Consider the following 17,565-nt stretch of genomic DNA (forward strand, 5'->3'; position numbering starts at 1 on the left):
AATAACAATTTAAATGTCAAAAAGGAAACTTTAAAATTCATATAAGAAAATATAGGTAGGGCTTCCCTGGTGGCGCAGTGGTTGAGAGTCTGCCTGCCGATGCAGGGGACACGGGCTCGTGTCCCGATCTGGGAAGGTCCCACATGATGCGGAACGGCTGGGCCCGTGAGCCATGGCCGCTGGGCCTGTGCATCCGGAGCCTGTGCTCCGCAACGGGAGAGACCACAACAGTGAGAGGCCCGTGTACCGCCAAAAAAAAAAAAGAAAAAGAAAAGAAAATATAGGCAAGTATCTTTTTGACCTTGGGGTACGGAAAGACTTCTTAAACCAGACATAAAAGGCATTAATCCTTAAAAAAATTTTTTCTGGGGGCTTCCCTGGTGGCGCAGTGGTTAAGAATCCACCTGCCTCTAGAGACTGTCATACAGAGCGAAGTAAGTCAGAAAGAGAAAAACAAATATTGTATATTAACGCATATATATGGAACCTAGAAAAATGGTACAGATGAACCGGTTTGCAGGGCAGAAATAGAGACACAGATGTAGACAACAAACGTATGGACACCAAGGGGGAAAGTGGGGGGTGGGGGTGGTGGGATGAATTGGGAGATTGGGATTGGCATATATACAATGATATGTATAAAATGGATAACTAATAAGAACCTCCTGTATAAAAAAATAAATTAAATAAAATTCAAAAAAAGAAAAAAAAAAAAAAGAATCTGCCTACCAATGCAGGGGACACAGGTTTGAGCCCTGGTCCGGGAAGATCCCACATGCCGTGGAGCAACTAAGCCCGCGAGCCACAACTACTGAAGCCCGCACGCCCTAGAGCCCGTGTTCCGCAACAAGAGAAGCCACTGCAATGAGAAGCCCGAGCACCGCAACGAAGAGTAGCCCCCACTCGCCGCAACTAGAGAAAGCCCGCGTGCAGCAACGAAGACCCAATGCAGCCAAAAATAAATAAATAAATAAATTTATTAAAAAAAAAATTTTTTTGGTAGATTTAACTACATTAGAATCGAGAACTTCTGTTTACCAAAGACTCTTTCAAGAAAGTGAAAAGGCAGGCCACAGACTGAGAGAGAATATGTGTAATATTTGTAACTGACAAAGGGTTAGTATCCAGAATATACAAACAATTCCTACAAATCAGTAAGCAAATGGAAAAAGAAAACAATACAAAAAAAGGCAAAAGTCAAAACCAGGTGTAGCATAGAAGAGAAAATGCAAATGGCCAAGAAACCACGGAAGAAAATATTTGCCTCACTAGTGTCGACGAAAATAATCAATAAACAATCTATAATAGGAATAGAAAAGAGTTTTTTTTGAGCCAAACTGAGGACTCTAGCCTGGAAGACAGACTCTCATATAACTCTGAGAAACTGCTCCAGAGAGGCATGGTTTTCAGCACAGTTTTAGAACTTGTCAGAACAAAGAACATCAAACAAGTCAAGGATACATTCCTTCAAGGTTTAAAAAAAATAAAAAAACAGACCAGCACATACACAGCGAGTCCGTATGGCCTTGGCACCTGGGAAGGGAGTCTTATCAAATCAAAGGAGTTCTAGGAGGGGAGGCATTTCATATTTTTATCACTGACGTTCTTTACTTCTGGTCAATGCACCCTTTTCTTTAATAAAGCAGATGGACAACGTATGTTCGATAGGCCACAAACAGGCTGTTTTAGTTAGCCTCAAATTCAAATGAACTCATGCATAAGCCAGAATGACTTCCCCAGACCTCAATATGTGAACATTTCTTCCATCATCAGTAATCAGGGAAATGCAAAATCATAGTGAGGGACCATTTCCACGCACAAGCCTGGCAAAAATACCAAGAGTTGAAGAAGATGTAGATCCCAAAGGATCTTTTATACATTGCTAGTGGGAGGGTGCGCTGGCGGGACCACTTTGGGAAACAACTAGGCCTCATCTGTTGGTTTGAATATGTGCACATATTCAAGAGAAACTTCCATACACTATACTAGGAGACTGCACACAACCCACTGGTAGCAACTGAAATGCCCTTCAACAAGAGAATGGGTAGATAAATTATGCATTATTACCTATTGTTACCTATTACCTATAGCTACAAAAAACATCATGGGGAAAAGTCTTAGTTATATAATGTTGAGGGGAGAAAAGCAAGTCACGGAAGACTACAGATGAGATAGTTTTTGCATAAAGTTCAAAAATAAGCTAAACTGAAAGCATATATGATAAAACAAGGAGAAGCAACCCAAGCGTCCATGGAGAGATAACTAGAGGAATAAATGTGGTCCATTCGTACAATGGGATACCATTCATCCATAGAGAGGAATGAAGTTCTGATACACACACTACAACATGGATGAAACTTGAGGACATTATGCTGAGTAAAGTAAGCCAGTCGTGGGACTTCCCTGGTGGCGCAGTGGTTAAGAATCTGCCTGCCAATGCAGGGGACATGGATTCAGTCCCTGGGCTGGGAAGATCCCACATGCCATGGAACAACTAAGCCCGTGTGCCACAACTACTGAACCTGCGCTCTAGAGCCCGTGAGCCATAACTATTGTAGTCCGCACGCCCTAGAGCCTGCATGCCACAACTACTGAAGCCTGCACGCCTAGAGCCCATGCTCTGCAACAAGAGAAGCCACCGCAATGAGAGGCCCGTGCGCAGCAACGAAGACCCAATGCAAGCAAAAATAATAAATTAAAAAATAATACTAATAAACTAACAAATGTTATACAATCCCACTTATATGAAATATCTAGAATGGACAAATTCATACAGACAGAAAGTAGATAGAAGTTACCAGGGGCTCAGGGACAGGAAGGGAGAGCTATTGCTTAATGGGTACAAAGTTTCTGTTTGAGGTGATTAAAGGGTTTTGGAGATATGGTGATGGTTGAACACTGTGAATGTAATTACTGCCCCTGAATTGTACTTAAAAGCGGTTAAAATGGCAAATTTTGTGTTATACATATTTTTTCCCAATTTTAAAAAGCAAGAGAATGATAAATCCAACTGTGGCCTATTGGTCACTGTGTGGCATGGGGGAGGCGGGGTCAGGATGGTATACATAAGTTACTGGTAACGGTCCTGTGTCAGGGTTGGGTGTTGGCTTAGTAGGTGTTAATAAGCTTATTTTTAAAATAAACAAAATGAAAGTGGGCCTTGAGTGGACAAATTTGGTGGATAGTGAGTAATCCAATTCTGTGCATCTGAATTAAAAAAACAAAACAACAGAACAAAACTAGAAAAGCAAATACCTATGTTCCCATGAGCCAAGACATGTTCTCATATAGAACGTGAGAAGCCCCCTGGGCCCACCATTTGCTTCCTCCATGTCATCAACAGGGTTTTCAGTTTTGCAAAATGGAATAGCAGAAATAGTCCCTTACAACTACTGTCAACTGATCTTTGACAAAGAGCAAAGGCAATTCAATGGAGAATGGATAATCTTTTCAACAAATGGTGCTGGAACAACTGGACGTCCACATGCAAAACAATGAATCTAGACACAGACCTTACACCTTTCACAAAAATTAACTCAAAATGAATCGTAGACCTAAACATGAAATGCCAAACTATAAAATCCTAGAAGATGATAACCTAGAGGAACATCTAGGTGACCTTGCGTTTGGTGATGACTTCTTTGGCTTACAACACCAAAGACACGAGCAGTGGAAAATAGAGTGGCAAACACAGAGAATTAGGAGAGTGCAATCTCTTCATTCTAGGATGACAGACAGCAAAGAGTCCAGACTCTCCAGAGATGAGAAGCTGGACAGTTTCTGGGTTGTGGTCTGGCCTCTGCTTCCCTGGGAGCTCCCTTCTGGGGATGTCAGTGGACAAGGTCATGAGTGACTACTGGGAAACAGGGCTTCCCAGTTGGGCATATGGCAGGGCTGGGGTGAGGACCAGGCAGGGACCGTACATCCACTGGAAAAATAGGGGATTGGCTTCCTGACCTCTTTGCAGCAATCAGGGGTGAGCTGGAGTGCAAACTTTCTGTGGGGTGACATGGTGTCCTCTGCAGGACCAAGCTTCAGGGCATGGAGGGAAAGAAACACAGAGTCACAGGATAGGACCAATCCAGATAAGAACCTGGGCTGGCTCACCTTGGTATTTGGTCTTCAGGTTAAAGAATGCTGCAATGGCCATGGAGATTATGGTGGCGACTGCCCTCACCATGTCTGTCTCTTGAGCCGGCTGTTCTGTTCCAGCCTGGCTGCCTGCCATACCTGTTGCCCTCCTTCCGTGCTGGGGCATCCCTCCACCCTCCTCCTCATTGCTGAATTGCTGAGCTCAGATTAAAGTAGCTGCTCCTTGATCGATCGACTGTCTCTGATCTTCCTCTCCCACACTCTCAGAGGGTTTTGCATGTTAGGACTTTTTGATTGCAGGAAGGAACTGACTCTACCTTAAGCAAGAAAAGGGATTTATTTGGCATGATGCTGGGTAGATCACTGAATTGGTAGAATGTCTATAAGCAGGTCTTGAGATGCACAGGTGTCATTTGTTTTGAGAGTGGTCCAGAGCAAGAAAGGGCCCTGCAGAAGATCTGGGCTGCAGTGCAAGCTGCTAGGCCACTAGGGCTATAAGATGCAGCCAGTCTAAAGGCTCAAGGGGATCTGTCCATGGTAGATAATGATGCTGGGGGGAGTCTGTGGGAAGCCTCTGTAGAAGGATCCCAGTACAGACCCATAAAGGTCTGAAGCAAGGCCATATCTTCTGTGGCAGAGCTACTCACCACTCAAAAATGCAGCTGCTGGGACTTCCCTGGTGGCGCAGTGGTTCAGAATCTGCCTGCCAATGCAGGGGACACGGGTTTGAGCCCTGGTCGGGGAAGATCCCACATGCCGTGGAACAACTAAGCCCGTGAGCCACAACTACTGAGCCCATGTGCTGCAACTACTGAAGCCAGTGCGCCTAGAGCCCATGCTCTGCAACAAGAGACGCCACCGCAATGAGAAGCCCTCGCACCACAATGAAGAGCAGCCCCCGCTCACCGCAACTAGAGAAAGCCCGCGTGCAGCAACGAAGACCCAACGCAGCCAAAAAAAAAAAGAAAGAAAAAAAAAGCAGCTGCTGTCATGCTACTGGGCCGTGGTCCAGACTTAGAGCCTGATGCCAGGATATCAAGTGCCTGTGTAACCAGAGCTGCCCATCACGAGCTGAGTATTGGCAGACCCACTGAGCCCTGCGGCCTGGCAGACACAGCAGCGATCCAATGGAGATGGCACCTTCCAGACCAGGCCCAACTGGGGCCCAAGGCTACATGGGTCAGGTACATGGACAGGTAGTCAAGACCCCACATGTCACACTGTACTCTTCCTCAGCTCACACCTGTGGGCTCATGGGCGGAGGTTCCCTGTGACTAACCCGTGGCGGGGAAGCACTGAGGCCCGGCTCATAGACGGGTCACCGCATTACGTTGGTACTAATAAAACTGGATTGCTGTCTCACTATGGTCCCATTCAGGGTGGCCCTCGGGGACAGAGGTGAGGGAAATCCCCCCAGTGAGCAATACACTTGGCCGTCCACTTGGTAGAGAGAGCTATGGCCTGAGTTAAAGGTGTCCATGGAAAACAACTTAACTGATTGGTCAGGGACCCAGGGCGAGTAAGACTGGGTCAGTAGAAAGGGCTCTGCACCCAGTTCCAAGGGGTGGGGGTGGGGTTTTCCCCAGCACCAAGCAATTCTCGCACACCAGCTGGTGTCCTATACTTCAACTCAATTCCGACACTGTCTCCCTGGAGATAGCATCAGACCCCACAGGTTAAGGGCTCAGTCCCACGAGACTATGAGACTGCCCCCCCCCACTTCAGATGCCATCTGCAAGCTCAGGTTGTCAACTGTGCTTCTGACTGACCAGCTATAGATGGGAGCTTCCCACGACCCACTCTGAGGGTTCAATTAATTTGGTTGAGCAGCTCACAGGACTCAGAGAAACACTTTACTTACTAGATCACTGACTATCATAAAAGGATATAACTGAGGAACAGCCAGATGGAAGAGATGCACAGGGCGAGGCCTGAGGAAAGGGCCCGGAGCTTCCACGTCCTCACCAGGGGCCACTCTCCCAGCACCTCCATGTGTTCACCAACCCAGAAGCTCTCTGAACCCAGTCCTGGTGGGTTTTCATGGAGGCTTCTTCACACAGGCATGATTGATGAAATCACTGGCCATTGGCCATTGATTCAACCTGCAGCCCCTCTCCCCTCCCCAGAGGCGCAGGGGGGGAGAAAGTGAAAATCCCAACCCTCTAATCACCTGGTTGGTTCCCCTGGCAACCATCCCCCATCCTCAGGTGGGGTCCCAAAGTCACCTCATTCACTTAATAAAGACACTTTTATAGCTCTCATCACTTAGGAGATTCCAAGAGTTTTAGGAGCTCTGTGCCAGAAACAGGGACAAAGACCAAGTATATATATTTCTTATCATAACTCACAATATCACAGTCAAAGACTAGAAGATTTGGAGAAGAGCCTGGGAGCTAGCTAGCACACTGAAAGGGGTGCGTGGGAAGAGGGTGTGGGTCCTGTGTCTCTGCCTTGCGGAGGTCAGCTGGCCTTTCTCCACGGTGCCCTGGACCCATGAAGGCAGTGGCTGCAGTGGAAAGGCTGGAGGTTCTGCCAAGGCCCAAGAGTTAGGGTTTCCTCTCACCAAGGAGGCTGATTCTGCCACCACTGAGCGCCCAACCCGCTGGAGCAGTGACCAGTACTCAGCCCTCAATGTGATGCCATTCCTCCAGGGGACCAGCCAGCTGTTTGGAGGCAGGGTGATTACACTGGGCTCCTTCCACACTGGAAGGGGCGGTAATGGGTTGTACTCCAGATGTGGATTGGCCTTCCTGTGCGTAGCGTGTCTGCCAGCAATCTGAGGGCTTACGTAGTATGCCACGTAACAGTGCTTCAGAGTAAGGGACTCTTCTTCCGAGAAAGGAGGTGTGACAATAGGCACATGACCATGGGAGCCAGTGGTCTTGCTCAGCAAAGATGTCAGCTCAGGGAATACACCCTGTGGGGCTGGGGAGCGTTACCTCATAACGTGACGAATGCACTGAGTTAATGGTTAATACATAGTGCTGTGGTGCTGTGTCCCCAGTAGATAGAATCCATGGTGCTGTGAACCAAGGAATGACAGTAGCGTTGGCTGCTCTCCCATTGATTCCCAGTGACCCATCTGGGGAATCTGTGCTCCCCATTTCTGAAATCTTAGGCCCTCCTGAGCCAGAGGTCCTGGTTTCTGGGGTGGCGGGTACTGCTTCCATCAGGGCTCACGGTAAGGGCTCTGCAGAACTTGAAATGAAACCTACCATCTGGTCACTGTGAGCTCCTCGTACCCAGGGACCATCCACTCAAGAAGAGATTGCTGTATTGGCAGGGCAGTGGATCCTGGTACATCACGAGCTAGCAAGACAGCAAGAAGTATGTCCGTGACACACGGATTCGCTAGGGTGTCTCTCGGTGTTTGTAAACAGGCGATTGCACGCTGGTGGCCTGACAAGGGGAAAGCAATGAAACGCTCTGACCTGTGGTGGCTAAAGATCTGGTTCAGTCCTCCATGAAAATCACCTAGACCCGTGGAGATGCCTTCTGAGGGTGGGGAAAATCTAGAATGGGTGATGGAGGAGGGTACGGTCAATGGCAAAATGTCCACAAAGCCCTCCCATGTGGGTCTACACAGACACTCACGTTCCTATCCAGTGTGACTTTGTCGCTCCTCCCACCAAGAGGCAGAGTCCATTTCTGCGGGCTCGGAATCTGGACTTGCTGATGTGTAGTGGGTAGAATTACGTCCTCCAAAAGTTCAAGTTCCAGTCCCTGGTACCTGTGAATGTGACCTTATGTGGAATTAGAGTTTCTGCAGATGTGACCAAGCTAAGAGGAGGTCATGCTGGATTTGGGTGGGCCCTAAGTCCAATGACTGGTGCCTTTTCTTCTTCTTTTTTTTTTTTGCCACGCAGCATGGCTTCCCACGGCAGTGAAAGCACGGAGTCCTAACCACTGGAGCGCCAGGGAACTCCCTGGTGTCCTTGTAAAGAAGAAGGAAAGTTGGACCCAGACACAGGGTAGACACATGGGGAAGAAGGTCATATGAAGATGAAGGCAAAAATTGGAGCGATACAGCTACAAGTCAAGGAACACCAAAGATGGCTAAGAGCCACCAAGCAGCTAAGCACAGGCAAAGAAGGACCCTCCCCTAGAGCCTTCAGGGGGAGCATGGCCCTGCCAGCACCTTAATTTTGGATTTGGAGACTCTAGAACTATGAAGAGAATACGTCTCTGTTGTTTTAAGCCACCGGGCTCGTGGTCTTCTGTGGTGTGGCAGTCTCCTCTTTGGGTCCGGGGCAGGCAATTCTATCCAGCCAGCCCCTAGCAGAGTCAAGTCCTAGCAGCTTCAAGTGCCAACCAACTTGATAATGTACGCTTAGAATGGCTCTCATTCCCCTGAGACCACTTTCTGACATATGCAACCTGTACACCAGCCCTTGTCTTGTCTCAAGGTCTGCTTTTTGGAACACCCACATTCCTTTTCCAGACTCCAGGCAGGCCCACCCTTCCTGATTCCTGTTCTCTAAACCAGGAGTCAGGGAGGAATGAAGGGCTTTGGAGGGGCCTTCGGCCCTGTGTGGTTAATGATTTTATCACTTGCCAAAGCCTGGAAATGAAGCATGCAACAATTTAATCAAGTGATCTGCAGCCAGAGGGCTTGGGCTCTGCAGCTCTTCCTGGCACCCCATGGGAACCCAGCCCTCAATCCGATGCTGCTTCCCAGGCTTTCCCTCTCCAGGCTTGTCCAAGAAGAGAGCAGGACAGGTTGTGGGAGAGAAGAGGTAGAGATGGAGGGAACGTTAAAGCGGTGTGCCTGAGCGCAGGCTGTAGCTGAGAGACACAGGTAGGCAGCGGACCCAGGGGGCCCAGTCATGCGCGCCGGGGCGCCAGGGCATCCCAAGCCCCTTAGTCGGCTCTCCCCCGGACCCACCCCACCTCACGCTTTTTTCTTTTTCCTCTCCTTCTTATTAAAAAATATTTGTTTGTTTTAAAATTTTAACAAAGGTGTCCATTCCAACGACAACGAGAGAACGGCTAAGTTGAAGGAGAGAAGCACTCATTAAGGGGCAACCTGACGGAGGGCTAGAGGCATTCGGGATGCGGCGCGGAGGAACTGGGAAAGGGTCTGAAATCGCGCCCCCCTCCCGAGGCCCTGAGCTCTCTGGGGGATCCCGGGAGGCGCTGCTCCAAACAGGATCCCCTTCTCCCGGGCTGGTACAGGGCGGGCGGCACAAACTGTGCCGGGTGCTCGGAGACGGACGCCGGGGATCGCGGGGAACCGGGGACCCCCTCCAACCCCGTCAAGGCCCCGCCCACAGCTCTCCGCGCCAGCTCCCGCGGCCTCCAGCCGCTCGCTCTCCCACCCAGCCCAGCTCCACTCTCCCGCGCGCTTGCGCCCGGTCCCCGCGCCCCTCCCCCGCCGCCTCCGCGGGCGCGCGCGCTGTGCCCGTCGTCCCGGGCGGGAGCTGGAGATCGCGGGGCCGGCTGCGGGCCCGAGAGCAGGCGCCGGGAGCGCGGCCGGGCGAGGCGGGAGCGCGGGCGCGGGCCTGGGCTGCGGGCGGGGGCCGCAGCCGCGCCGCCGCCCCCCAGTCGGCTGGCCGGGCCGCGGCGCCAAGCGCGAGGGCCGGGCTCCCGGGGCTGGTGGCCATGGGCGGGAGCCGGAGGCGGCAGCGGCAGCGGCAGCGGCAGCGGCGGGCCCCGCGGGCGGGGAGGCGCGCGGCCTACGGCCCCTGACGGTCCCCAGTGGCCTGGCGCGCCCCCGCGCCTCCTGGGGGGCCGTAGCCAAGCAACGCCCGGCGCGCCCGCCCATCCCCCGCTGCCCTTTTTTTCCTGGCCGGGTGCAAGGGAGCATGCCCGCCCCTGGCCTCAGCCAGCTAAGAGTTAACCCGAGGGGCGTGGAGCTGCCCCCCCCTTGGGGGCGTGCTCCCCTCCCCCGCTAGGCAGCCCGCCCCCCGCGCTACGGTATGGCCCCCGGCCCTGGGCCGGGACCCGAGGTCCCGTGCACGGGCCAGTGAAAGGCGTTTTCCCGTTCCCGCCCTCCTTCCCTCGCCGGCCAGCACCATGGGATGTAATATGTGCGTGGTCCAGAAACCGGAGGAGCAGTACAAAGTGATGCTTCAGGTAGGGCGGCTGGGCAGCTGGGGCGAGGGGCGTGGGCGACACCTGGGGAAGAGCTGACCCGGGGGGAGGGCGGCCGGGTGGAGGACCGGGTGGAGGGGCACGAGGGCTCGAAGAGGAAGAGGTAGGGAGCCATCCTCGCCCTCAGTTTCTGGGGCTGCTGGGTGTTGGTGCTCCGTGGGAACCAGGCAGAGATGGGGGGTCCCTGCGCGGGGGTAGGGGTGCGGGGTGCTTCCCTGGCTCGCCCGGAGTACATTGATTGGGACGCGAGCCCTGGGTCCAGATCGGCCCGGGTCGGGAAGTTGGGCACAGCCCAGGTCCTGTGCGCATACACCCCGGGCCCGGGAGCCGGGAAACGCGTTGCTGCCGGCGCCGGCGCGGGATGGGGGTCGCATAGCAACGGCCTCCGTTCCCTGCACTCGCTAGCCCCGGTGGACCTAGGGCGGAGGAGGGAGCGGGGCGGCCGCGGCGCGGTGGGGTGGGGCAGGGCAAATCCAGGTCCGGGTGGGGCAAATCCAGGTCCCCGTGGGCCAGGGGTACTGGAGCGCGCGGGCCGCCCTGGGACCCCGCCGCCGCCTGGCCAGGGTCAGGCATCTACCCCCGCACGTACTCTCCGCTCCGGCCCTGCCCAGACAAACGGTGGGCTCCCAGCCCTTGGGAGCCTCGGGTGAGTGGCTGTCGCCGGGTCTGCCAGAAGGGCAGTCTGCGGGAGTCGGTGCCCGGCCTGCCCTAGGCCCCGCAGGGCCTTGGGGTCTTGGGCGGTGGGGGGCGTGTACCGGGCAGTGCTCGGCGGGGAGGGAGGGGAGACTCCAGGTCGCGCTCTCGGACCCGGAGCTCGGCTTCCTTGCCTGTGCGTGGCGTGACTTCGTGAGTGCGTGCCTGTGCCCCGTCTGTGTGTTCGCGGAGGCTCCTCCGGCCCTGCGTGTGTGTACTTTCTGTGTGCGCTCTGAGAGCTGTCCAGAGAAATGTCCCGGGTGGCGTGGTCTGAGACGCCCCCAGGGCTCTGTGGAGGGAGTTCAAGGTTAGAGGGAGTCGGGACTCAGGGGCAGACCGGGCGCAGACAAGGTATACGTTTCTACTCTGGGTTTATTGGTCCGGACTGGGGAGCAAGTGCAGGTCGGCGAGGTGTTGGCTGGGGGAATGGGGTCTCCTTAGAAGAAAAGGGGGCACCCCTACAGGCGTCAGCCGGGGCGCGGTGGGGATTGGGGAGCCCGTGGGAGTGCTGCATTCGTGCTGAGAGCCTCTGACCGTCCTGGGCTGGAGGGGAGGAGGGCAGGACGGGAATCTTGCCTAGCCTGGCGGCGCTCCTCGTCCGCTCTCTCGGGCCGGTCTCCCGGGACGCGCGGGCCCTCTGCTTTCCCCGCTCTCGGCCCTCCGCCTTCTTTCTGCCATTCTCTCCGCCTCCGCCACCCCCACCCCGCCTCGTGCTTCCTCCCATCTCTCGTTCCAGCTGTTTGGAAATCTTGCCTGGCCATTGCCATTCCCCATCATGGGATCAGGTTCGGGAATGACCCAGCCTGGACCGCGAGCAGTCCCGTGGAATCCCAGTAGTGGGCACCAGGGCTACCGGCGGGAGGTGGACTGCACTGGTTTGTTGATGAGGCCGTGGGATCCCGTCCTCATTGCTTCCTTTCTTGGAATCATTCTATCAAATGGCAAGCGAATCCTAAGAGGCTGGCTCTTGACTTCCTCCCAGAGGGATTGATGTAGTGCTTCGTTAAAGGCCAGTCCCTTGGGGATGTGTGGAAAGTGGAGGGCAACCTGCGCTGCACTGCAGGCCCAAGATGAGCCATGGTTGGGAGGCGACGCTGCTGTGACCCTTCGGGTTCCCCATGGGCAGTGGCAGGGAGGCTGCCACAGGTCTGGCTGGGACGGCCTTCAGGGAGGCTTCATGTCGCAGGAAGGCTTGAGGTGAATCTGGGCTGGAAAGTCCCGGGCCAGGCTTTTCTCCTGGAGAGAGAGCCCCAAGCCCTGGGCAAGTAGTTCCCCAGGAGGAGGGCGGCCTCAGGCCAGCCGCCTCTGCTTTTCCTCATCTGCAGCCCTCACTGACCAGTCCCCGGGGATGCTGCTCCCTTTTAAAGCTCCTGCAGAAGTTTGGACAGAATCCGAGACTGCATGCAGTTTTATTTTATTTTACTTTTTAAATTTATCTTTTTAAGTTAATTTTTGTTGGCGTACAGTTGATTTACAACGTTGTGTTAGTTTCAGGTGTACAGCAAAGTGAATCAGTTATACATATATCCACTCTTTTTTAGATTCTATTCCCATATAGGTCATTACAGAGTATTGAGTAGAGTTCCCTGTGCTATACAGTATGGATGCAGTTTTAAAAAAGGAACTATCCTTTAAAATTAAGGGAAGACAGGGGCTTCCCTGGTGGGGCAGTGGTTGAGAGTCCACCTGCTGATGCAGGGGACGCGGGTTCGTGCCCCGGTCCGGGAAGATCCCACATGCCGCGGAGCGGCTGGGCCCGTGAGCCATGGCCGCTGAGCCTGCGCGTCCGGAGCCTGTGCTCCGCAACGGGAGAGGCCACAACAGTGAGAGGCCCGCGTACCGCAAAAAAAAAAAAAAAAAAAAAATTAAGGGAAGACAAAAACGAATTGAATTTAAAAAAATCTGGAGAGCAGGGAAAACCATTAACTATCCCAGATGACTCTGGGTCTGGGGGCTGGCGTCCCAGGCGCAGCAGGGAGCTTCTCCTGGTCCCAGCCTCTTTTCAGAGGGGAGGGAAACTTTTGTCCCAGAAGACCAGTCAGTTTCCAGGACCCCTTGCCTGCCCCCCGCTTAAACTCTGGTGCTTCTCAGCTTCAGAGAGGCTTCTCCATGGCTTGTCCACACCCACCTGTGGCCTCTGCACCTTACCAAAATAAGGAACCCCACCGGGATACAGTTCAGCCCAGAGAAATGCACAAGTACACCTACACCACTTGCCATGTGGCTTCCTTTTGCTGGGGCGCCCTGGGGCCCCTTCCTAGATCCCCAGAGGTCTCTGACACCCAGGTTAAGAAGTCCCAAGTCTCTTATTCTAGTCTTGAGTTCCAGACCCTTTTCTCCCGATAGTTCACAGCACTTAAAAAAAAAACAAACTTTATTGAGGTATAATTCACATACCCCTGTAAAACATACAATTGAGTGGTTTTTTAGTATATTGAGTTGTGCAATCATTACCACTATCGAATTTCAGAACATTTTCATCACTTTGAAAAGAAACTCCGCACCCATTAGCGGTCACATTTCCCCCAATACCTCCTAGGCTCTGGCAACCACTAATCTACTTGTCTTTATGGACTTGCCTGTTCCAGACATTTCATCTCAATGAAACCATACGATACGTGACCTTTTGTTGTCCGACTTCTTTCCTTTATCGTGTTTTTAAGGTTCATCCATGTTGTAGCATGTTATCAGTACTAAATTTCTTTTTATTACTGAGTAATTTTCCATTGTATGGCTATACCACATAATATTAATCTATTCATCCATTGATGGACATTTGACTTATTTCCACCTTTTGGCTAGTGTGAACAGTGCTGCTGTGAACATGAGTGTACAAATATCTGTTTGAGTCCCTGCTTTCAATTCTTTTTTGTATATACCCAGAAATGGAATTGCTGGATCTTATGGTAATTGTGTCTAGTATTTTGAGGAGCTGTCTGTTTTCCACAAGGGCTGCACAATTTTACGTTTTACGTTCCCACCAGCAGTGTATGAGGGTTCCAGTTTCTCCACACCCTCCCCACACACGTTTTTTATTATAGCCATCCTACTGGGTTTGAGGGGACATCATATGCATTTCCTGATGGGCATCTTTTCCCGTGCTATTGGCTATTTGCATATCTTTTCTGGAGAAATGTCTATCTTTATGCCTGTAACACATTGCTTTTTTTTTTTAACCCCACATTTGTTTATTTATTTATTTTTGGCTGTGTTGGGTCTTCGTTTCTGTGCGAGGGCTTTCTCTAGTTGTGGCAAGCGGGGGCCACTCTTCATCGCGGTGCGCGGGCCTCTCACTGTCGTGGCCTCTCTTGTTGCGGAGCACAGGCTCCAGACTCACAGGCTCAGTAGTTGTGGCTCACGGGCCTAGTTGCTCCGCGGCATGTGGGATCTTCCCAGACCAGGGCTCGAACCCATGTCCCCTGCATTAGCAGGCAGATTCTCAACCACTGCGCCACCAGGGAAGCCCCACACATTGCTTTTACTAGAGCTTTGTAAGTAACTTTTGAATTGTGGGTCTTCCAACTTTGTACTATTCAAGATTGTTTTGTCTATTCTGAGTCACTTGAGTTTCCATATGAATTTTAGGATTAGCTTGTCAACTTCAGAAAAACCAGCTGTGATTTTGTAGGAATTGCATTGAATTTGTATTGAATATTGCATTAAGTATGTATTGAATTTGCATTGAATATTGCATTGAATCTGGGAGAGTATTACCCATGAACATGGGATGCCTTTTTATTTGGATCTTCAATTTCTTTGTCGCGTCGCTTGTGGGATCTTAGTTCCCCAACCAGGGACTGACCAGGGATTGAACTCGGCCCTCTGCAGTGAGAGCGCAGAGTCTTAACCACAGGACCGCCAGGGAATTCCCTGAGTCTTCAATTTCCTTCGCCAATATTTTGCACTTTTGTTAAATTTATTCCTGAGTACTCTATTCTTTATGATGCTACTGTAAGTAGAATTGTTTTCTTAATTTCCTTTTCATTTTTCTCATTGCCACTGTATAGAAATGCAATCGATTTTTTTATATTGGTCTTGTATCTTGCAACCTTACTAAACTCATTTATTAGCTCAAATAGTTGTTTTGAGTGGATTCTTCAGGATTTCCTATATATAAATAGAGGATAGTTTTACTTCCTTTCCCATCTGAATACCTCTCATTTCTTTTCTTTTTTTGAATTTTCTTCTATTTATTTTTTATACAGCAGGTTCTTATTAGTTACCCATTTTGTTCATATTAGTGTACATTTTGTACATATTAGTGTACATTTGTCAATCCCAATCTCCCAATTCATCACACACACACCCCCGCCCCCACCATTTTCCCACCTTGGTGTCCATACGTCTGTGCTCTACATCTGTGTCTCTATTTCTGCCCTGCAAACTAAACTGGCTCATCTGTACCATTTTTCTAGGTTCCACATATATGCATTAATATACGATATTTGCTTTTCTCTCTCTGACTTACTTCACTCTGTATGACAGTCTCTAGATCCAACCACGTCTCTACAAATGACCCAATTTCGTTCCTTTTTATGGCTGAGTAATATTCCATCGTGGATACCTCTCATTTCTTTTTCTTGCCTATTTGCTCTGGCTAGCACCTCCAGTACAATGTTGAATAGAAGTGGTGAGAGTGGGTATCCTTGTCTTGCTGCTGATCTAAGAAGCTTCCAGTCTTTCACCCCTGAGTATGAAGTGAGCTGTGGTTTGTCATAGATGCTCTTCATCTATGACATCTAGGTTGAGGAAGTTCCCTTCTATTCCTAGTTTGAGTGTTTTTATCATGAAGTGTTGTTAGGTTTTGTCAAATGCTTTTTCTGTGGCTCTTGAGATGATCCTGTGGTTTTTGGGCCCTTGATTCTACTGACGTGGTCTATCACAGGCACTTTAAGTGAGGCATGTCAGAACGCCAGCTCCATTTCTGTTATCCCAGTCTTGTCCTCCAAGGATACTTAACCAAGTGTGGGCGCTGGGGGCATGGGGGGGGGCACAGGGAGAGCTTGAAAAATCTGGAAATGACCCTGAGTGAGGGAGGGTCATGCATATTGTGAGGAAGAGGAAGAAGCCAGGTCATAAAGGGCAGAAAGGGAGGTAGCCTGGTCACCTAACACTGAGACCACAGAAGCACGTTCCGAGAGCCTTTCCAAGTTGTCCCTGCTTGCCGGGCCTGTGTCCTTCTCTCTGACACCATGACCCCCATGACGTGGATCTGTCTGAGCCATTGATAGAAAAATGCTAGAAAATGCAAACTCATCTATAGTGACAGAAAGTATTTGCAGGGATGGGTGGAAGGGAGGGAGCACAGACAGGAGCACGAGGACACTTTTGGGGATGATGGAAATGGTCACTATCTTGATTGTGGTGATGGCTTCACAGATGTATATGTACACCTTATATCAAAACTTTTCAAACTGTACGCTCTAAATATGTGCAGTTGATCATATGGCAATGATACCCCAGTAAAGCTTTAAAAACAAGAAACACATGTACACCTACCAAAGGAAGAAAAGCACGTGAGAGCACTTAGCCCACCAGGAGCCCCTGGTGGGGCTGAGTGGGTCTTTCTTTCCTTCTACTTCAGGATCCCTGCCAGGGAAGACAGTGTGGTGTGGGAATACTCGACGGCTCACTGGCTCAGTGCCTCAGTTTCTTCACCTGCTCTATGGGAATAAAGAGTGCCTGCCTCCCGGGGTCATTGCCATTGGGAAATCAGTGGCACTGGGTTCCCTGGGATCTCATTTGGGTGGGGGTGGAGTTGCTGCCATCAGGCCATTTGGTCAGGCGTTAAGGCGTGGAAATTGGATGGAGAAGGCATTCCTCATGAACATGTCACAATTAATGTCCAGTGACAGAAGAATGTCCAATATTATTTTGAGGGTTTTTCTAGTAAGAAAGAAGGGGGAGAAAAACAGAGGCACCCTGAGTTGTGAAGTGTAACGTATAAGATTACTTAGGCGATGGACACATGCCAAGGTGGAGGCACATTTGGTCCTTTTGCACGTGAGCCAAGTCAAAAGAAGAAAGATCTAGAAGCTGCGGCTCAGAGCCGGCTTTGGGTGTGACAGGCGTCTCGCCTCTTTGTAGCGCAATCTGTCTCTTCCTCATGCTTGCTTTGAGCAGTGGAAATGAAAAGCACTCCATAAAGGATATCATTTTGATTACTGCGACACAGGGAGCTTGCCTTTGGGCCAGCCAGGTTAGCCCAGAGGTGGGTGGGTGGGAGGACGTTTTCCATCATCATCCAAGGTGCCTGGGAAGCTGTGAGCACACACCCAAAGACTGATCTTTTTTTTTTTAAAGGGTTTGAGATTTTTTTTTTTTTAAGGAACTCCTTTATTTATTTATTTTTGCTGTGTTGGGTCTTCGTTTCTGTGTGAGGGGTTTCTCTAGTTGTGGCGAGCAGGGGCCACTCTTCATCGCGGTGCGCGGGCCTCTCACTACCGCAGCCTCTCTTGTTGCGGAGCACAGGCTCCAGACGCGCAGGCTCAGTAGTTGTGGCTCACGGGCCTAGTTGCTCCGCGGCATGTGGGATCCTCCCAGACCAGGGCTCAAACCCGTGTTCCCTGCATTGGCAGGCAGATTCTCAACCACTGCGCTGCCAGGGAAGTCCCCAAGACAGATCTTAATGATGACCTCCGGAAGTTCTTTGCTTTTCCATACTGGCCGCATGTGGGGCATCCCTCA

At 51.2% G+C, this 17,565-nt stretch overlaps 1 protein-coding gene across 1 annotated transcript in view; it reads left to right on the forward strand.

The window, feature by feature from the left end:
• Positions 1–10,107: 10,107 nt before the first annotated feature.
• The window catches only part of PDZD4 (PDZ domain containing 4), a gene marked incomplete at its 5' end in the record, with an annotated part of 30,046 nt that continues 22,588 nt past the window's right edge, over positions 10,108–17,565 (forward strand). The window contains 1 exon segment of the mRNA XM_081221366.1: positions 10,108–10,167. Coding sequence (XP_081077492.1) covers positions 10,108–10,167 — 60 coding nt within the window.

The sequence above is a fragment of the Mesoplodon bidens genome, assembly GCF_964165515.1.
Source record: "Mesoplodon bidens genome assembly, chromosome: X".
In the NCBI taxonomy this organism is placed as follows: Eukaryota; Metazoa; Chordata; class Mammalia; order Artiodactyla; family Ziphiidae; genus Mesoplodon; species Mesoplodon bidens.